Here is a 21,460-nt window from a genome sequence, read left to right on the forward strand (position 1 = left end):
AATTAATTTTGTAGTGCACAGATTACATAAATATAACACGCGAGTAAGATTTAAATTATGTTACAAGTCTGCCAAAATGATTTCTTAACAGTGTGAAAATAATTTGCATGAGATTAAAGTAATTATTTTTTATTTCATATAAACAATAATTAGAAGAAAAATAAGTACAACTAGTTCCAAATAGCAAATTCTGACACTGTCCTGTATGTTTATGCACATCATTGATCAAAGACCAATGTTTATTTTTATCCATCTGGTAACCACTTTTTAAGAACTAAATGTTTTTCTTCCTATTTATCCATCTATATTTTTACTTCTTTCAATTAGCTTGTTCCATTAATAATAATAATAATAATAAATGAATAAAGACTCCCTGATACTATGTTGCAACCATAGATTTTTTTAACAGCTGGCACAAGTGCCTTGCACACAAGCATTTTAGCTTTGATAACAACCATTCTCTACAAGTTTCAATTGTTTTAAAACTATAGAGCCTTTACTTTATATGCAATAGTTGTAGTAGTTTAATTCCAGCCTCTTCAAATTTATTTTTAGAGGCTAGTTTGTCACAAAAATCCTTATATGGTTCTTGCTATAATGCAAAAGACTTCTTTTTTGGAGGTGGGCAGGTTGTCAGGCATTTGACATCTAAGATTCCTTTTTCAAGTATTTAGCCATTCAGTGAAGCACCTAATGACCATCTTAAGGCCAATATGCAAAACACTTTTTCTTAGATATTCTCCCGTCATCACAACATTATCTTAAATATCACATATCTCAATTATAAACTATATTAAACAGCACATACACACATATTTGGTTACTATGCACTTTTTTTTTTCTTTCATACCACAATTATAACCATACAACTGGTGAACAATGTCTTTCAACTAATCATTAACAGTGTCACTGTGAAGTACACATTTGGAAATACTTCAGTATTTATCTCCATTTATTTTCCTTTACTGCAACTCATGATCATCATTGAAAAAAATCTTCAATAATAACAGACTACACAATTGGAAACAAAATTCACCAATTGTAAAAAAACATTAAATTATTGTATGCTTTTACAGGCCTGTCCATCAGGGCTTGCTTGAAAATCATCTCTCACTTAAACCAACTCAGTAAGGCTTCAGAAATTCACAGGTAAATTTCTAATAGAAATAAGTTTATTGAAAACCCAAGTTTTGTGCCTAACAGAACTCTAATGTTTATTTAATGTTTGCCAAATCAACTAATTTTGTTCTTGTAGGATTAATGTACTGACATATGATGACAAATTAATGGATCAAGCAATGAAAGATATAACAACTATAGGAGAAAATTCCAACTTTGAGAATGCAAAAGAACAGATGCTCAAAAATTTACTTTTTGCAATGGATATATAGTTGAAAGATAATACAGCCTTTCTGGCCACAAAAATCCATAATCTTAAATGGTAGGCCATTTCCAAAAAAAAAATATATGCAAGCTGTGTAAACTAGAAGTTAGCACTTGATTAAACACTAAATCTATACTTCAAAAGCATAAGCTCATTCCAAAATTGCATAAACAGAATGGAATAGTTTTAAGTGGCATGTGAAAGATTCCACTCAAGATGTAACATCATGGAAGAGTTGTTAAACAAAGTTTTTACATGAGGACTTCAAAAATATTTGGACTTTCACCTACATGTTTAACCATACCTGCAACATCTGAAGATAGAAAAAGTAATTTAATCTATTTAGATGGAATTGCAGTCATCACTGCACTGTCCAATTTAATTAAGGTGCACACACACACACACACACACACATACAGAGATGAGTTTGGTAATATTAATTTTCTTCTAGCAATGTAGATGTGACTAGTGAAAAGAGTTCAGAAAGAAGGTACTCAAAAACAGATGTATACTTAATAATAATACTAATAATGAAAAAATGTATTGCATATAAAGCTAACAAAAGTGAAACTACAGCAGTGAGTAGAAATTAAATGCAAAACAGATGTCAATTAAATAGTTATTTTCATTTCAATTTTAATAGTCCAGACTGACCATTGCCATATTTTTCTGTTTACATATTACACATTCATATTCTGATTTCATGAGATTAAATTTAATTTTGTTCATTGTTATCAGACTTACTTTCAGCTTTAATTATTGAACTTTATTTTAATCTCACCTGTACAATTAATGTATTTTCTCAATGTGGGATTAAGTCTTACTTGCACAACTCTGTGATGGTTCCTCTCACCAATCAAATCATGAAAAATCTTGTTTTGTATTGATAAACATCTGTGTATTGTAGGAGTTTCAGAATATTAAATACGAGCCTCTAAAACAACTTTTACATTACCAAATAATTAGTATTTGTAAATGTTTTATTTTCTTTATACTTCTGAAAGTAGCTCAACAGTACTTGACTGACCATTCAGTTCTGAATTCAAAAGTTTTTAATGTCTAAAGTTTTTCCGATTTGTAAAGAATAGCCATTTTCGTCAGTGCCAATACTTTTAAACTGCTCAATAATTACTTGAAATCACTACAATATAACACATGCTTGACACTTTCATATACCTTGATTCTATTTGCTGGTCTTTTTTAAGTAGATTGTATATATGTACAAACTCTAGAACACTCAGCAATTTGATTTACCAATTCTGTCTTTAAACACAAAAGAGTTCCTTATGGTGATGAGTTTAGAGATGAGTCAGTTTTATTTGTGGATAAACATTACATAATAAAATTTTAAATGGTAGTATTATATGAAGAGTTTTCTGGAACATTGTATACCTCTTTAGAGGGGAAAGCCTTCTGTGTATTGTAGGAGTTTCAGAATATTAAATACGAGCCTCTAAAACAACTTTTACGTTACCAAATAATTAGTATTTGTAAATGTTTTATTTTCTTTATACTTCTGAAAGTAGCTCAACAGTACTTGACTGACCATTCAGTTCTGAATTCAAAAGTTTTTAATGTCTAAAGTTTTTCCGATTTGTAAAGAATAGCCATTTTCGTCAGTGCCAATACTTTTAAACTGCTCAATAATTACTTGAAATCACTACAATATAACACATGCTTGACACTTTCATATACCTTGATTCTATTTGCTGGTCTTTTTTAAGTAGATTGTATATATGTACAAACTCTAGAACACTCAGCAATTTGATTTACCAATTCTGTCTTTAAACACAAAAGAGTTCCTTATGGTGATGAGTTTAGAGATGAGTCAGTTTTATTTGTGGATAAACATTACATAATAAAATTTTAAATGGTAGTATTATATGAAGAGTTTTCTGGAACATTGTATACCTCTTTAGAGGGGAAAGCCTTCTTGATGTACTCATCAACTGCACTGGGCATCATTTTTGTTGGAAAGTCACTGTTGCATAAATATCAGTTAATACTGTTCATTAGCTTTCTGAATGGTTCTACATTGATAGCAAGTTTGAATGTTGCATATCAAAATTCTAATCGGATATTCTTTAAACTTCATTGTTATAAAACACTCTACTTGAAATATAAATCTAAGAATGTAGGTTTATGGTATATTCCAATTTCAAACTTCCCACCATTTTTGATGAACAGAATATCCAGAAATGGTACATCTTTTTCTTTTTCCATGATTAATTCAATATTGATAATAAAATGGTTTAATTTTTTGATGTAATTCTGGAACAGGTCATGACATGCACATTCTGACACAGCTAAAGTGAGATAGTTAAATAATCCCTTCCATTTCTGGATGTTTTTCATATATCCAAGACCTGAAGTCAAGTTTTAAAAGACATTACCATCAACTGGCTAATTATTTGAGATTAGTTACTTCACCCGTCCTAATAAGACCACAAAAGCAGGAAACAGATTTAAATTATTTTTTGTAATAGCTAAAACACACACCTATGCCATATATAAGAAAACAGAAAAAGGTTTATTTGCACATTTAAACTATTGTAATAGCATCTGCAATCATAGTACATATTAAAATGTCACCATTTCCTTTACATTGTTCAAATTAGCAAAAAAGGTAAATATTTTACGTTAGATACTCTTGCTGATAAAACAGTGGCAAAATGAACATGGTGGATACCGAACATTCGCAAACCAACTTCACACATTGTACAGCTGTACCACAATTAGTATAAGTAAACATACCTTACATAAATATCAATGCCATGTCACACAATATTAGGAGATAAAAACAACTGTCATAACATGTAAAAATTTGCTATTATGTATTAAATAATACACTGTCTAAAGAGCAAACAAAATTTTGAGGTTCAACTGATCAGAAAAAAACTCAGTTCAGTTGTGTCAATCACAGTATTGTAGTATGGTTCTGGTAAGCACAATTTAATTTACATGATATTCAAGTTGTACAACTATATGGGTAAGTAAGCATACACAATATCCTGTAAAATACTTCTACATTAATTCTTATACATCACCAAATGAACAAAAGCCATTTGTGTTGATAGCATCTTTTACAGATATATTAGCAAGTATCATTCATTATTTGAGAAACATGAACTTCATTATACAGATAGTTCCAAAACTGGCACTACTCACAGCAACAGAGCTTGTGCAGTATTATCATACATAGTGCATGGTATACAACTTCTGTCTACTGATCTTAATGATTTGGTTACTTCTAAATTTTCTATCAATAGTTACTGCACCTATTGACTTGAAAAGTTAAATCTTAAACCTGGAAATGATGAACAAAACTCCAAAAGAATAAAGCATTCTATTTAACTATTCCCTATGATAGAAATAAAACTAAAGGAACCATTGAAGCATCTTATGTAATATATAACAGCATATTATTAAGCCTAAAGTAACTAATATTATCATTATACAATATAACAATTTTACTTATTACATATTTAGACACAGAAGTATGTAATGTAATATTAAGTGATAAAAGTTTCTAAAATAATGCAAATCATCTGCAATTTATGCTGTATTTTGAACATCTTCCAAATCTATTGCTGCATTACATTGTACAGTTTTCAATAAATTTGAAACAGTTAGTTCAAATAGTTTACTGTGGAGGATATGACCTAAACTATTCTCCCACTGAGTTGCCCACCTCCAATAATAACCTCTAAAGCAGTATACAATCAGAAAGATTAAGACAGAGATCACACTACCACCCCCTGAACAATACACCTTGATAAAAACCAAATATTTCAAGAGACACGAGACTTATGATAGTACATTTATTGAAAATCAAGTTTCCATGTGACAACTTAATTATGTACATTTGTTCACAACTAGCTACTTAATCCACAACTTAATAGGTCATTATGTATAAAAGAATACATAAACTTCATAAATGAATGACATAATAATACACAGTTTACCCAGAAGAAAAAGAAGTTTTACAGAATAAATACATATTAAACTGAGTACAAAACTACTAACATCATTTTTGGATATGCCCCTTGCCACGTTTAAAAGCAAAAAACATTTCCATATACAGTATTTATCAAATTTTAAATCTAACACCTGTAGGAATTCATCCCATTCATAATCAAATAACTCGAAGAATGATGCCCATAGAAGTAACCTGTATGGGTTGTTTTTTTTTTTTTTTTTTTTTTTTTTTAAACCACAATTTGTTTGAGAACAGATCACATCTTGTTGTTTAAGGTTGACATCCTGTGAATAGTAATGCCCCGATTTAAGAAATCATTCTGTTACACAAGGTAAATAACCAAAAGTACCACCTTGTATATAAACACTGTCTTATCTGGTATGCTAATCACTGATGTAGACAGGCAGGGTGCTTCGTTTGAGACTTGCGATGTATGAAGGAGCAGTGGTTGTTCCTTCATATACCGATCAGCTACACAAATGACACCCCAAATCATAACAAAAATATCATAAAATCTTGTATACAATGGCCTGCAGACAGTTCAGTGAAAGTTCCTGGGAAAATAGTTGTGAAATTCAAGTGCATTCACCATTTAAAAAATAAGCACATTTGGACTCTAGAATAATAATTAGTCCTCCAAATGGCAAAAGAGCATGAAAGCATCTTCAATGTTTAGTGCTTTCAATGCAAGATATTGCCTGGAGTGAGAACTGGCTTCTGTTAAACTGCTCTCAGTGTAACCACATAAAATGAAGATAACTTCTGATAACACTGTGCACAATTCCATCTGTTCTGCAACAGCAGCAGCTATTTGACATGCCATTCTCCATTTTTACTCCTCACAGCATGAAAAGTCTGTTCTGTTTGGATTTGAGAATTTGGGCCATGTAGTTTTTGTTTTTAAAGGAGAGAACAGAAGTGCACTGGCACCCTATTCACTGTGAGTGTTAATAATAGGCAATATAGTGATTTCCTACTGACTTTGAGCACCCCTCTTATCATCCAACTATCCAACCTTATAAAAATATGATCAACTAATAGAATTCCTCCTTTCATGATATGTCTGTAATTTGTGGCCTTTAATAAGCTACTCCTGTATTAAAACATCAGAGTTTTATACACATGAAATCATGAAAACAGTAAATATATGTTCTATGAATATCTACTTATTTACTGATAAGTTGTAACAAGTACATTTTGCATCTCCACTTAATTCTTTTTAAAAAAGTAGTTGCAAAACTTTCTAAAGTTATGCTTAATTTCTGCTGAAACGCTTGTACATGAATTTACTTTTGGAAAAGCATGCTCCTATTTATATAACAGTTGATTCAAAATGTATTACATATATTACATTTTTAATCTTATTTAACTATAAAATGAGCATCATTGCTTTTGATAACAGAAAGCAAAATAGTAACTTTCTTTACCCGGTTCAATGATCACAATGAAATATCATGAAATGCAGAAAACAAAATACATCTGAAAAATTACCCGACTGATCCTCTGTAGTGTCAGCTTCAATGATCTGGTTATCAAACCACATGTGAGCAACTGTCATACGATTCTGGGTCAGTGTTCCAGTCTTATCAGAGCAGATAGTGGAAGTAGATCCTAGGGTTTCTACAGCTTCCAAGTTCTTTACCAAACAATTTTTGGCAGCCATTCTTTTGGCTGTTAAAGTCAAGCAAACCTAGTGTTTAAAGAGAGAGATAATTTCCTTCTTTGTTTCATTGTGTATTTCAACAAAATATCTTCAATTTATAAACACACTTTATACATGTTATCAAAGAACAGTATACATTTTGATAATTTAAGTACATCCATCACAGTATTATGAAATATGGGACAGAAAATGTGGACAAGATGAGAACAGGTTGTTATCTGGGCACTTTCACCAACAAATCTTGCAATTATCACATAAAAGCAAACTTCTTTACAGCTAAATGACAATACTTCACAAAAAGTAAACCAAAATGACAAGTGTGCATGATACATTTTTCTACCTTCCACATTAACTTAATGTTGATGGTAACAGTTTTCCCTACTGTTAAATGCAGAATAAATGGCAATAACTTGAAGAATGATGCATCACAGTCATAACATTTCTCTAATGTATATAGTATATGTATTTAAATAAACAAATTATACACATTCAAGTTTCAATAACATTTGAAATCTGCAATAGTTGAGCAACATATTTTTTTAAATAAGAAAAAGGACAAACTGTAAAAATAACATGCTATCAGAAAAACTAACATACATACATTAGAAAATGAAATTCATATTTCTATGATTATTTATGATGAGCTTCAGTATTTATTAAAAAGATAACTACTAAATAAACAAATATGAAATTTTATAACTTTATGCACACAAAATCAATGTTGCACAATTTCAAACTAAATTGAGAAAAATTAAAATTTATATGCACACCCCCCTAACACCACAGCTCACAATAGAACAGTGGTTGCATTTTATACAAAGTTAGCAAAAACAATTTATAAATGTATTTATGAATGAAAAATTGGAATCTTAAAATTTATATCTAACATATTTTTAGAAGTTTTTTCTTCTTCTGTATATACAGACATGTCTATAATATGATGCAACTCCATCAGTAACTTGTTTCACTATTTAATACCATGTTGATAACAAGGGATCAGAAAATAACTTATTAATATAATTGGTTTTGCTGTTCTCACAGTAGGTTTAATAGATTTGTTAGAATGTCTGTCTATGCTTATTGTTCAAAAGCAAAAGCACACCAAAGCCTAAGATGTTAACACCTCCAGTTAATAAAATGTTTGACTTTATTTTATTAAATCTATTAGCTTGCTCAACATCCATCCCTTGAATGTAAAAAGAAGCCAAAACTGCTTAAGATTCTCCTTTCTTCTGTATTCACTGCTCTCTCTCTTCTAATAGAAATCAGGTAAATATAACACACAGTTTTTCACTACCCTACACCTAGCTGTAGCATTAAGATAATGATGATACAAACTTCCTAGTACCTCAATTTCGAAAATATTTAAATAGCAAGAAAAGATAATGTTTATCTCTTTAATAATTAAAAAGATGTGATTAATTATGCTTAATAAAAATTTCTTAAATATTCAAGAAAGTCCTTGTATGCTCACATTATTGGCATTATGAATGCAAGAAGTTTAAATTGAGTCTTTTCTTCAGTCTCTTAAGCCAAACAAGCTATGTGGTGTTTTTAATGGCAGGGCAAAACAAGATTTTAGGTTGTATCTACAGAAATATTTAACCTCTTTGTTGTCGTTTAAACTGAATTTAGAGTATTGTGTTCGATCTTGGGCTCCTTGCCTCAGAAAGGACATCAAATTGTTGAAAAAGGGTTTAAAAAGGTGGATGGATCACGATGAAACTTTGTAGAATGGATGGCAACTGCCTGTTGTGGAGACACAAGTGTAGAGAATGACTTTCGAAACGTCATCCTTTACACTTGTGTCTCCACAACAGGTAGTTGCCATCCATTCTACAAACTTTCATCATGAATACTCTGCCTAAACAATCTACGAAACTTGTTTTCCCTTGAATAAAAGAACAGTTAGAGGATATGACAGGCATTTTAACACAGTTAAGGAAAATGAGTATTGATGCTTTGTTTTTTAATTTAATGATCACAATGGTACAACTAGGGGACAGAAGCATAAAGTTTTACATGGTAGAAGTCATCTTCAGTAAAGAGAACAATGTAATTAACCTTTGGAATGAATATTGTATTCAGATGTGGGAGATGCCAATAACCTGTTGACTGCCAAGTATTTCAGCTGCTACAGTAACTCCGAACAAAATTTAAAATAAAACTCTAAAGCTTCTTCATTTTCTAACTTTTTTTATGGTGCCATTTTGGATTGAAAGTGAAACAATTTGTAAGTAGGTCAAATGCATGTATGGCGCCAACAACTAGCATTGAAGTTAGGTAGTATCGAGAACGAATTAACTCATCAGTGGCACTATGTTACCAATCTGCTTGGACGAGTTATATTGTCTACGGCACTGAACAGGTAATATTAAGTATTTAAATAAGAGCTAGCTGTGCATTTTGTAGTATTTAATTCAGTGGATAGAATGGCCTAGATGAATTAAGATTTCTTATTGTCCTTTAATGGTATGTTATCAACTCACAAGAAACATCCACCTATAGTAACTGGGTAAGCTTTTCCAAACCTGCAAATTTGGCTAAGGTCTCTTCTTTCCTTTATATTCTTTTCAGGAACATTGCTCCATTTACTTCATTCTCATATGTAATTCTCAAACTATTGAGTAAATTAGCTACCAATGTTTGATAGTTGTTACAAGTTTCACCTGGAAGGTTACTTAATGTCATTAAGGCTGGTATTCTTAAATGTACAAGAAGGTTAATAACTTGTACACTACTTTGCTCATTAATTCTGGAAATAATTCCTAACCGAGCCTGGTATACCTCCCACAATAACTTTCTATGTCATGGTATTTTAGTTTCTTAATTGTAATATTGTTGAACTGGTCAATTAATTTGTAAAATTTGATTGAGTAGCATAATGGCTGGTATAGTTCAGAAAGGTCCTGCAGTCATAGATAGAACACCAGTAGTGCTAACAAGTGCACACTAAATATCAAATGTTCCATAGTTAATAGTAAGTGGTTTGTGAAATTGAAACAATACAGAAAGATGCAAATGGTTTGATCTTTGTACGTACCTATTCTTTTTTTATTATTTTATTCTATTATTAATCATTTGTACTTCTTTAACTTTGTAATTGTAGCCTTTCTGTATATTTCAATCTTGTTACTGTGATCCACCTAATGTGTTATAATTTTGGGCATGTTCTTTTTTAATTATTTGGTGAAAATAATGTTAAGTTCAGCCATGTAACAATAATAAATTACATCTTCTATAACATTCCTACAAGCTATGCTCACTTTGACTTAAACTGTAGGCCTATTTGTTTATAAATACTATTTTAACATAAAATGCCTAACTTACAAATCTTAATGTGCCTGTACAATTATACAACCAATTAATCAAGTTACTGAGTACAGAATTACCTTTCTAACATTGAACTATTATAGTAAACACTTCACTGAAATCTCATTAAACTTCACTGGCTCATTAATTGTGTTTATAAATATTTTATCCTTCTCCCTCAATATTAAAGACTCATTATTATTATTATATTGTACCATTATAATAGTAGGCAGACTCCTCTAAAACCAACTAAAATCATAGAATGAAAAATATACACCTTACAACATGCTAGCAAATACCTTAGTAATTATTAACCACAATACTACTAATTAGTTTTACTGCAACTTTTCGTAACTGGATAGTTATTTTTTTAATAGTTAATAAACTAACAGGGATATAATACTGTCAATAATAAACTGGCTGAAAAAAGTTAAAAATATGAGAAAATAAAAGAAACTAATGCCTTATTAAAAGGTAAACAAGTTATTTGAACACACTAAACAGCTTATTTAAGAAAGCCAGTTAACTGACAGTGCACGAGGCCAAGTAAAGCAGATTGACCTTGTATTAAAGGAATGTTGTCCATCATTTTGAATTTATTATGTGTATCTATATGAAGTGTTGCAACCTCTTAGTAAAATGTACAAGTCTGTTGCACACAAAATATCAGATGTGTTATGATAGTACTTGTAATTCAAAATATGCCTGCAAATTGAATATAATCAGTCTGATCTGGCAAGATGGAGTGTAGGAAATGTCTGTTTGCAAAATAAAAAATATACTTTAACCAACTGTAGAGTTTCCATGTTGCATTTCTAAAGTTTCCAAAATGCACAGATACAATATATTGTTTTCAATTTCATGCAAAGTTACATGAGGGCTATCTGCACTAATACAGTACATAAAGAGAGACTTGAATATCTGCATTTAGTATATACTAAAAATGTATGATGATACAGCAATAAAAAGAGGGACAAATATATCACAAAGCATGATATGATTATACTATTTATATACACATTCACACAATTTAGCAAAAACTTTCAGTAAAGATTATAAAAGTTATTTTAATAAAGAATGATGAGTACTACATGTTGTCTTCATTTCTTTTACTAAAAACATTACATGCTAAGTAACAAATTAACAATACAAAGACTGATATACAGTCATTAACTTTTACTTTTTTTATTCTACTTCTCTTGTCGACTGATGAAACTTAATCTGAAAAAACTGTAAAGTGTGAAGTACTTAAATAAGGCAATGTCAGTAATATAGGTTTGGTGAATTTGACTGATTCTGTGTACAGAGTAAAATAGGTAAATAAAAGTTTGCAAACTTCCATAAAGATGCATAATACATTCAGAATTATAGGATGTAAAATTTCATGGTTACATGTCAGGCCAAACTCAGTTTAGTTAGGTAGGTTACCATCATTCATACATAAGACTTGTATGTTTAAAAATATTTCAAACCTCATAAGTTATATTAATCTGCTAAAAGTTCACCACTTACACACTATCCTATCACACATATTAATTACAATATTTATATGTATATAATGCTAGGAATATTTAAAATGTTTTAAACTTCATTAAGTATACAAGAATGGAAAAATATTACCCAGTTATGCATGCTAACCATCTTTTTTATTACAGGTACCGATTTCTTACTTGTAAGTGCGAGATACATTTCCACAAGTATACCATATTTCAAGATAAAGTTCATAATGCACAAGATTAATTTAACAAAAACGTACTTCACTTTTTTTTTTTTAAATTACTTACAGTCACAGTAGCAAGCAGACCTTCTGGAACATTTGCAACAATAATGCCAATCAAAAAGATGACAGCATCAAGCCAGTGGTAGCCAAGAATGAAAGCAACAACGAAAAAGCTAACACCAAGAAAGACAGCAACACCAGTAATTATATGGATGAAGTGGGCAATTTCTCTGGCTATAGGGGTGTCTCCCATTTCAAGTCCAGATGCTAAGTTAGCAATTCGACCCATTACTGTCCTGTCTCCTGTATTAATTACAACTCCAGTTCCAGTCCCTAAAAATATTTCAATAAAGCTTTCAAAAAATACTTAAAAGAAGATAAAAAAAATACTAATTCCTAATCTTTTGTCATCAGGTTACCTTGTCAAGATCGTGTGTGTGCATGCACGAACAAGTATGAAATATCAATCCGACATAGGATAATTACTACATACACCTGAATACTATAAACATCACCAAAAGTCAAACTGAATTGCCAACATAAACTTTTAGTTTTGTATTTAGTACTTTAATAGCAAGTTGATGAGTTTACTTAAGTGTGGGTACAAGAGAATTTATAACCTAAGTTGCACTGACAATCTTATTTTGCTCTTCACTTACTTTGAAAGCATGGGTAAACAAGATCTACCTAATTATAGATGCACACAATTAAAACTAAGGGCAGGAACACATGTAAACATCAATGTAATTAAAACAAGTTTACTGGCATATACCACAGATACCAATTTAATAACACACAAATTTCGATAAGATAAAATTACAAGTATTATTAGAATGATAAAAATATGCTAGTATTCAGAAATAAAATGCAGCTTAAAATAGATATGACATTGGTAAAAGTATGGTTTAAAACATTTCTTTTGAGGCATGGGATTTATTAACCTTCAAATACATTATGTCACTAAAATTATTGTACTTTGCCTTTTTTACAAACCCACATGTAAGCAAGGGCATAGAACATTTAAAAATTTCTTCACAATAAAAATCATGATGAACTAACAGATACTGACTTTAGAAGTATAATTCATTTAGCTTATTAGATAAAAAAGTAAATCAGACTAATGCAAACTGTAAGTACTTTAACATTTCTATTTCTCCATAAATCTAAATTTACATTGATAGTTTTAATTTCCAACTATTGCAACACCCAAAAGAAAATATCAAGTGTCAAAAAATTATTATAATGAAAGGTCAAAACATTGTTCACTCCTCTACATAGTGTTTTCTCTACCCAGACCAGCCATTTTTACATATAATTTTCTCTACAAGTGGTTTTGTCATCATCATGGGTCAAAAAAGTTCTCACTTAAAACTAACTTTCCTATTTTCCTCTGAATAGAACAATAAAACAACAAGGTTTTACATTTAAAACAACTTATATGCACAAGTTAAATTTTTGGGTTAAATACTAAACCTGTTAAATTAATTTGCAACAATTCACCAAAATACAAATTTAAATACTTTTAGATACAATCTGCTTGAAAAGGCATTTTTAAGTATATTAAACCTGCTAGAACATTTGTGTGAAAGATTAACATTTTGTCTACTTGTTATGAACAAGTGTGGTTCACTTCATAATGCCCAACAAACTGTCATGCTGATGAATAACATTTACAAGTTCCCTTTCAAAGTGTCTAATACAGTCTAAAAGAAATAAGGTTCCTGTTATTGAACTTTTTTTTTTTTTGTAGTAATGGGTGGTATACATTTCCTGGATTGCCCACTCTCTTTTGATGCACCCTATTAGATAAAAATATTCTTGTGTCTCATAAAATGCTTTATTAAGAAAATAAATAACATTTAAGAATTTAAGTCTACATAATGATATCTAGTTTTTAAACATATTTCTTGAAGTGAACCATTATTTTAGTTTTATTCAAAACTGTGCTTAAATACATAGAAAGTCAAGATAATCTTCAAAGAGCATTTTATTCTTCTAACACAATTTTTAAACATATTTCTTTGCACACATGTGTATATGAAGACAAGCAGAAGTAATCAACAAAATTCCATAACTTTATGGAACAAATATTTTAACCCTTGTATTTTCAAATATCAATACATCAGCTTTCTTAAGCATAAATGAACCAAATATAATCAAATCATCTACATGTGTTCAATTTGTCACAGATCTAACAATGGAGACAATTCTCACATTTCAACCTGGAAACAGAAATACTACACACTCACTATTCAAATGCAGCAAGTTTGTAATACATTTGGTTTAATAAAGGGTATTTTACATCTTTACTGAAATATACAAGTTAATTTTATGAATAGTGGCTTTCTTCATTACTAAATATCACAGATCTTTGGAATTAGCAAAATGTCTTTGCATTTTACATAACAAAGCAACCAATCTTGAGTTATGTTTATCTATTTTACAAATTTCAGCTATGTTTGGCACAATATTTTCCTCTGTATTACTATTTAATATACATGAATATTATTCTTTTCACTACTACATTTGTTTTGTACTTACTCCAAGATGAAAAATATTTTATGACACTACAATTAAATTGATTGTCCTGAAAATAAGCAATTACTCAGAATTAACATTTCTGATTGTTACTTTTCTTTAATCATTCAAGCAACTTATTGAAATATTCCTATTATATATCTGTTTACTGTTAAGCACAAAGCTTCATTATGGGCTGTCTGGGCTTTGCCCAATTTTAGCCCCTAATTTTTTTTTTTTTTCAGCTTCAACTTCTTTCAGTTATGAGGCTATTTGCCACTGTCACCAATTTTTAAATTCTGGTTAGAGAAATGGCAACTAACTTACTAGCAGCAGCCATCATAGTTTTGTTTTATTTAGTGGAACACGGTCCATGGTTTGAGAATTCACTGTACTACTCAATTAATTTAATAATTCAACTGATTAACAAATATCATTAATCACCCAGCTCTACCACTATGTAACATTTATGAGACAAAAAGAGGTCATTTTTGAAAAAAGCAAGAAATTTGGCAGATAGAAAAATCATGAAAAGAAATAACTTCATCCCTAGAAAAACAAATTACCATATCAAGAACCTGTTTATCATTTTTTCATTATTACTCACTCTCTCTTTTAAACACAGTAACTGTGAAACAAAATAAACAGTGTATTACCTTCAACACAATTAGTAGAGAAAAAGGCAATATTTCTTGTTTCCAGGGGGTTTTCATGAGTCATTTCTGGAGATCTAGTTTGTGGTTCTGACTCTCCAGTCAAGGAAGAATTATCCACTTTAAAGCTTCGACTTGCAAGAACCCTCATGTCTGCTGGAATCCTGTCACCACCTTTCACCTCCACAATGTCTCCAACCACCACCTCCTCAGCAGGGATTGAAAATTTCTGGCCATCACGAATAACAGTTGCATACTAGCCAAAAATGAGAAAATTATTTTACACAATTAAATTTTGATTTATATTGAGCTAAGTCATTCTAATTTTAAACAATGCAAATACTTCAAGATACTTTATAAAAAAGTTTATATTTTTGTGAAAAAAAATCAGCATTAAACTTAACCCAAACATAAAGAATTTCTTACTGTTGCAGTGTGTAATAGAAAAAAAAAAACAGCACATTATATCTAGTGCTATGTTTTAATAGAAAAAATAAGAATCAATGAATGCACACTACCAACCAATTTGAAACAAAAGTCCATACATTCAATTTTTTTCCCTGGAGTTCAGTGGATTTAAAAGTCACCTAATACAAACCCCTCTACATGTACACAGTGTAGCATAAGATGTTTTGTTTAGGGGAGGGCAAACCTCAAAAACTTATTAAAAGGTACCAATAGCAAACTTCTTCACCATGTCTTCCACATGTCAAACATACTGAAGCTATTTGCTATTTTCACAAAGTTTGAGCTTCTGACAAGAAGAGTAACTAACATAATAGCAGTAACCACCACTAACTCCTTTTATGCTTATTCAGTAACATGGGTAATTAAAATTTGACCATAAAAAATTTACAGGACTTCATGGATGGGGTTATCAATTTTCCAACACTCAAAAATCAATTACATGTTTAACCAGTAATTTAAGCAAAATGTTTTATATTTGATACTATTAAAAAGAGCTGAGCAATTAATTAAAATACTTGAGCTCCAATCGAGTAAATTAGTGTTATATCAAACAGATTTAAAAACATTAATGTTATGAAGGCATTCAATTAGTGTTTTCAATTATTACTATTTTACTTTTTTTTTTAATAGAATGACTGCATATTGTAACATGAAACTATAATTGTTTATCCTAAGCAGATTAATGTCTTGCAGTTAACATCTTTTTACACTTAACTGTTTCACTGTCCAATGAACCATGCAACTAGTAATCTCGCATTACAAGTCATAATGCATCCAAAGTACCAGTAGCTAAAATTACCACATTGAATGACAAGATACACATACCTTGTGAAGAAATTTTATTATTACTAATTTTTCTTTGTATTAGTCAGTCTAACCTAATGCATTTCTAATTTTTCCAGTTTAGTTACTTTTATACCAGAATGAGAAAACAAATTTAATAATTATGTTTGGCCTCTTGCTTTGTTTATGCCATCAGCCTGCCAATATAGCTTAACCTTTTTTTTTTTTAAATTGTAATAATAGACACATTAAATCATTTTTATTCTTTTCAAGAATACACAAAATAACATGCACACCCAGAGCAAAAGCTCTCCTATCTATAATTTAACTAAGGCATAAGCACCTTAAATTAATTCCCTTTGCTACATGAGCTTAGTTGGATGATAGCAACTTTCAATATACAAATAGATTAACAATAATTGTACTGAAAACAATATAGCATCACACATTATTTGGCAAATTAAAACTGTCCATTGGCAGAATTACTAGCAATTTATGAGAGGATGTGACGTGGGCATGACAAGTGGGTCAGATTTCCTACATGAACAAATGACTGAAGGCTATAACAATTTTCCCTCAGTAATATCTGTACTGTAATGAGCAATTTACATTAAAAACTCAGTACATCAGAGAGAAATGCTGAACAATTAGGAGACAGGGCAAAATGTAGCAAACAAATATTAATTCTCATACAAGGGAAAATTGAGGATTTATAAATATAAAAAAGAAATATTTAAATAAACTAAAAAACTTGTATAATATTAAAATTTGATTTATTATCTATATTTTGATGTCATGCAAATTTGTATACATTGATAAAAGTAGTAGTTTAATTACATTTTGAATTAAATTCTGTAAAAGTTCATGATATGCACACTTCAACATACATGTAGAGGGTTAAACACCCACATGTTTGGTTTGAAATTATGTTTGTTTGTTTTTTGTTCACACAACGTGTTTGTAGATTTAACTGCCCAAAAGAAATATTCTAACAAAGTATATGAAACAACACTTCAGATATTGTGATTCACTATATAAACAATGAGCCTTAATATAACCAATAAATCACACAAAATCTAGACCCTCAGTTCAGAGTTTAAATAAGTTGAGCATATAAATCATATATGATTTATATGCAGTGGTTTGAATTTAAATTATTATTTGTAAATAAATAAAGAACCTAACCTTTGAAAACTGACTATACAGATTAAGACACACAGGAACTTACTTGAGGGACCATGTTTTTAAAAGACTCCATAATCCTAGAGCTACGAGCTTCTTGATAGTATGAGAAACAACCAGTGACAATTACTACAGCAGCTAACACAATACCTAAATACAGCTGCAAACAAACAAAATAATAATTGCACAAAACAGTTTTTTAAATAATTACAAAAACTCGCACACTAAGTTTAACGTAAAACAAAGTAATTTGGTTAATAGTATTAAAAGTTTAAGCTGCATAGTGTAAAACCTCCACACAGAAAAAAAGCTATAGATGTTTAAAGATTCACTGTGAAAAGTATATAAAAGTTATTTTAGATTTTTAAAAATATTTACTATGTATCACTTTTAGACGTTATCAGTTTAAATAATAATAAAAAGCTCTAGAGCTAAAAAAAAAAGCTTTCACAGAATAATTTGAAGATATTGCTACAAGAGGCAGAAGAGTTGGAAAAATGTTATCAGCCTAAATACAGCAGCAAAATGACATTTTACACTCTACCATGTTAAATTACAAATGACAGTTTTTTTCCTCTATCATATTTATAAATCAACATTATAATTTAAGTTAATTATAAAATGGTAAAAGCTAGCTTTTTGCAAGCTTATAAAATCAGGACTGTAATTGTGTGGAACATGTTCAGAAACACACTTTTCTACTGGTAACACATCAAAAAGCTAAGCTTTTATACCCCTTTACTCTGACCTCCATTCTAAACTGGAAGCCATACTGACTAAAACAGTAGAAAACAACATAAGAGAGAGCTTTAATTACTTAAGATCATTAGACTATATAATTTCAAAGCTGACATTTAAGCAATTGTGTCACATAATGATACCCAAAAATTAGAAATGGCAACTGCTTCAAAAATAAATAAAATTACATTTGTACTCAAATTACAAGGTTCAAATTAGTGTCGTTGTTAATTAACAATTATTTTAAATTTCCTCCTACAGGGGTATAACACGTGCCATTTGCTTAGCAAAACTTTAGGAAATTCACAATGTTTTCATCTGAAAGTGCTTAAAATCAACTAGAGAGAGAGAAAGAAGTTTTACTTAAATTTATCTTAGAATTTGTTTAAATCAGATTATGCAGTTTTTGCTTCAAGGTGAGATGCATTTATCTGGGCACTGTAGAGTCACACATTATGTATAGCAGCTGTACATAGTACAATTTTGATAGTACCGATGCACTTCGTCTGGAAAAACTTTTAAGGATTGGTGATAATAGTTGATTTTAGAATGTAAGACATTATATTTTCCAACAAAGCAAGATTTAAAAAAAAAAATAATAATAATAATAATAAAAAAAAAAAAAAAAAAAAAATCGCTTTCTGTGGCTCTCAAATGATCAGATTATTGAAAAAGAAAAATAACTGAGAAAACATAGATAACATTAATTGAAAAGGTCATAGAGCTGAGTTTATATCATCATATTTTAGCTATTACGAAACAATGACCTATATGTGGAATGATGGGCATCAGAAACTACCACTGAAAGGCTATGTGCAGTAATTGAACATGTTGGCAAATGTTACAATTAACATTAATCTGCATTATACTTTGAAATTAGAAATGCCTGAATGTCAGATTTCCAAAGTCTTTAATAGCTTTCAGTACCCAAGGTCACTAAGAATTAGTCATTATTATTTAACAAATATCTGTCAGCAGAAATTTTAACAGTTGTGGATCTGTAAAGAACAAATCATAATAGCTAATATGAAATGTGAATAAACTATGATAAAAAAAAGAGAGCAAAATTTGACTAAATAATCTTGAGTTTTTCTATTTAAAACTGAAATTTCAGGATTTTATAAGAATTGTAATGAAAGTTATTTTCAACAACTTTCTGGGATTTCAAGGATCAGATTGAATTCTGTATGAGGATATTTATCTTAAATAACTAATATTTAAACTAAAAAAACACAAAGAAAGAAAGAAAGAAAAACAACTCACATTATCATCAGGAGGTTCTTCAAAAGTACCTGCTTGAATTGAATAGGCAATAAAGCATAAAACAGCTCCTATCCATAACAGCATGGAAAACCCACCAAATAGTTGTTTGCAAAATTTTACCCATTCAGGTGTTGTTTTAGGTGGACTAAGAGCATTAGGGCCGTCTCTTTCATAAATCTCCCTGGCTTGTTGTGGCGTAAGTCCCTAAAATGGGGAAATCATATGTTCTTAAATGATCATTTATTTGGACAAAAATTTAAATGCTCTGAATTTCTTACAACTTGTTTTTCTCTGCTCCATAAAATGCATAAACAAATTTTCAAGCACTAAAATTAACCTAGAATTGTTGAAATTTCACACATTATTTGAATAAAAATAATAATGTGCAGTTATATATCTAATCAAGAACTATTTAGATGTTAAGCTGTTTTCACCATTAGTGTTAAGTTCATTTTATTAACATACTCCAAAATGTTACATTTTTAATCAACTATAATAATACATACTATATAGTAAATGTACTACACTTACAACAAAAGGTTAAACAACAATAGTCAAATCAATAAAATATTGTAAGGAATATTATATTTTTAATTAATTACATATAAACCACATGCAGTAAAGTAAAAGGTAACAAAATAAATGGTGGTTTTAGAAGCAATATATGGTTTGTCCATATACTAATGTTCATCCCCAAAGAAACATAAATCATGTTGGGCTACACTTCAGAATTTGTAAAATTAGATAAAGGATTCTGAATGTGTAATTTACTATTTTTTGTTTACAATGTCAAATTCCAAGTGACTAATATCTGGGAAATGAAACTTGTATGAAAAATATTTTGGCACATGAATTATTTTAGGCTATTAAAAAAAAAAAACCAAAAAAACACTATGGCTATTTTGGACCTAAACATCATTCCTTTGAAACAGAATTGGAATTTTCACTTTTCATTCAAACTAACAATATGTTTATGAAATAGTAAAACCATAAGCATAAAGTTTAAATATACAATAAAAAAAGTCCTACCTATATCATCAGTTTTACAAACAAATTAAAAAGTTTACAGGACTTAGATCCTTTCTTACTGAATGACTGAGCATATGCTTAAGCCTTCACCCATTATGTGCCTACCCTGTCTAATCCTTATTCTAACAATTGTTTTAAATGTTCAGTAAAAGCTATTCACTATTATTTTATAATTACTGAATCATTTAGAACCATATAACAAATCAAACACCTCAGATCTTGTTCTTGTTACACTGACAAATTGGCTTATGCAATTTATCAGTCTTGCTTACCATAATGTCCTGAAGGTAAAGTGTGGATTACCTCTAAATATATTTGCTATCAATATATTTTCAGCATTCTTGTCACAGTCATTTTTAGTATATATCTTGCAGGCTCATATGTAGATCTCAATATGTTTTTAAAATTTTATTCATATCAAAGCTCTTCAACTATGTGGAGTTTGATTACTCAATGGAATCTAAAACAAGCAAGTTATTCTCCCTTATCTGCTTATTACTACTTGAGCATGCATTGTTCTTGTTCACAATTTCAGGGGTTCAAGGTTCAGAAAGTTATTATTAAAAAACCAGGGCCTCTCTCTGTAATGTAAGACTGAATTTATTCTCTCAAGACTCTTTTCCTTAAACAGCATTTCATCTATGCTCAAGCTCAACAAGAGGGTGATGTTCTGAAACAGTTAGAGGAAGGTAAAGTGTGGATTACCTCTAAATATATTTGCTATCATAATAAATTTATTCTCTCAAGACTCTTTTCCTTAAACAGCATT

General features: G+C 29.9%; 1 protein-coding gene across 2 annotated transcripts in view; it reads right to left on the reverse strand.

The window, feature by feature from the left end:
* LOC143225158 (sodium/potassium-transporting ATPase subunit alpha-like) overlaps positions 1–21,460 on the reverse strand; it is an 80,973-nt gene that overhangs the window by 40,089 nt on the left and 19,424 nt on the right. For both annotated transcript variants that reach the window (XM_076454100.1, XM_076454101.1), the window contains exons 4-8: positions 19,663–19,866; positions 17,708–17,821; positions 15,232–15,484; positions 12,123–12,391; positions 6,855–7,053 (exon numbers count right to left, since the gene is read on the reverse strand). In XM_076454100.1, the coding sequence (XP_076310215.1) occupies positions 6,855–7,053; positions 12,123–12,391; positions 15,232–15,484; positions 17,708–17,821; positions 19,663–19,866 (1,039 nt within the window). The remainder of the gene's footprint in view (positions 1–6,854; positions 7,054–12,122; positions 12,392–15,231; positions 15,485–17,707; positions 17,822–19,662; positions 19,867–21,460) is intronic.

This window comes from Tachypleus tridentatus, chromosome 9 (genome assembly GCF_004210375.1).
Source record: "Tachypleus tridentatus isolate NWPU-2018 chromosome 9, ASM421037v1, whole genome shotgun sequence".
NCBI classification, from domain to species: Eukaryota; Metazoa; Arthropoda; class Merostomata; order Xiphosura; family Limulidae; genus Tachypleus; species Tachypleus tridentatus.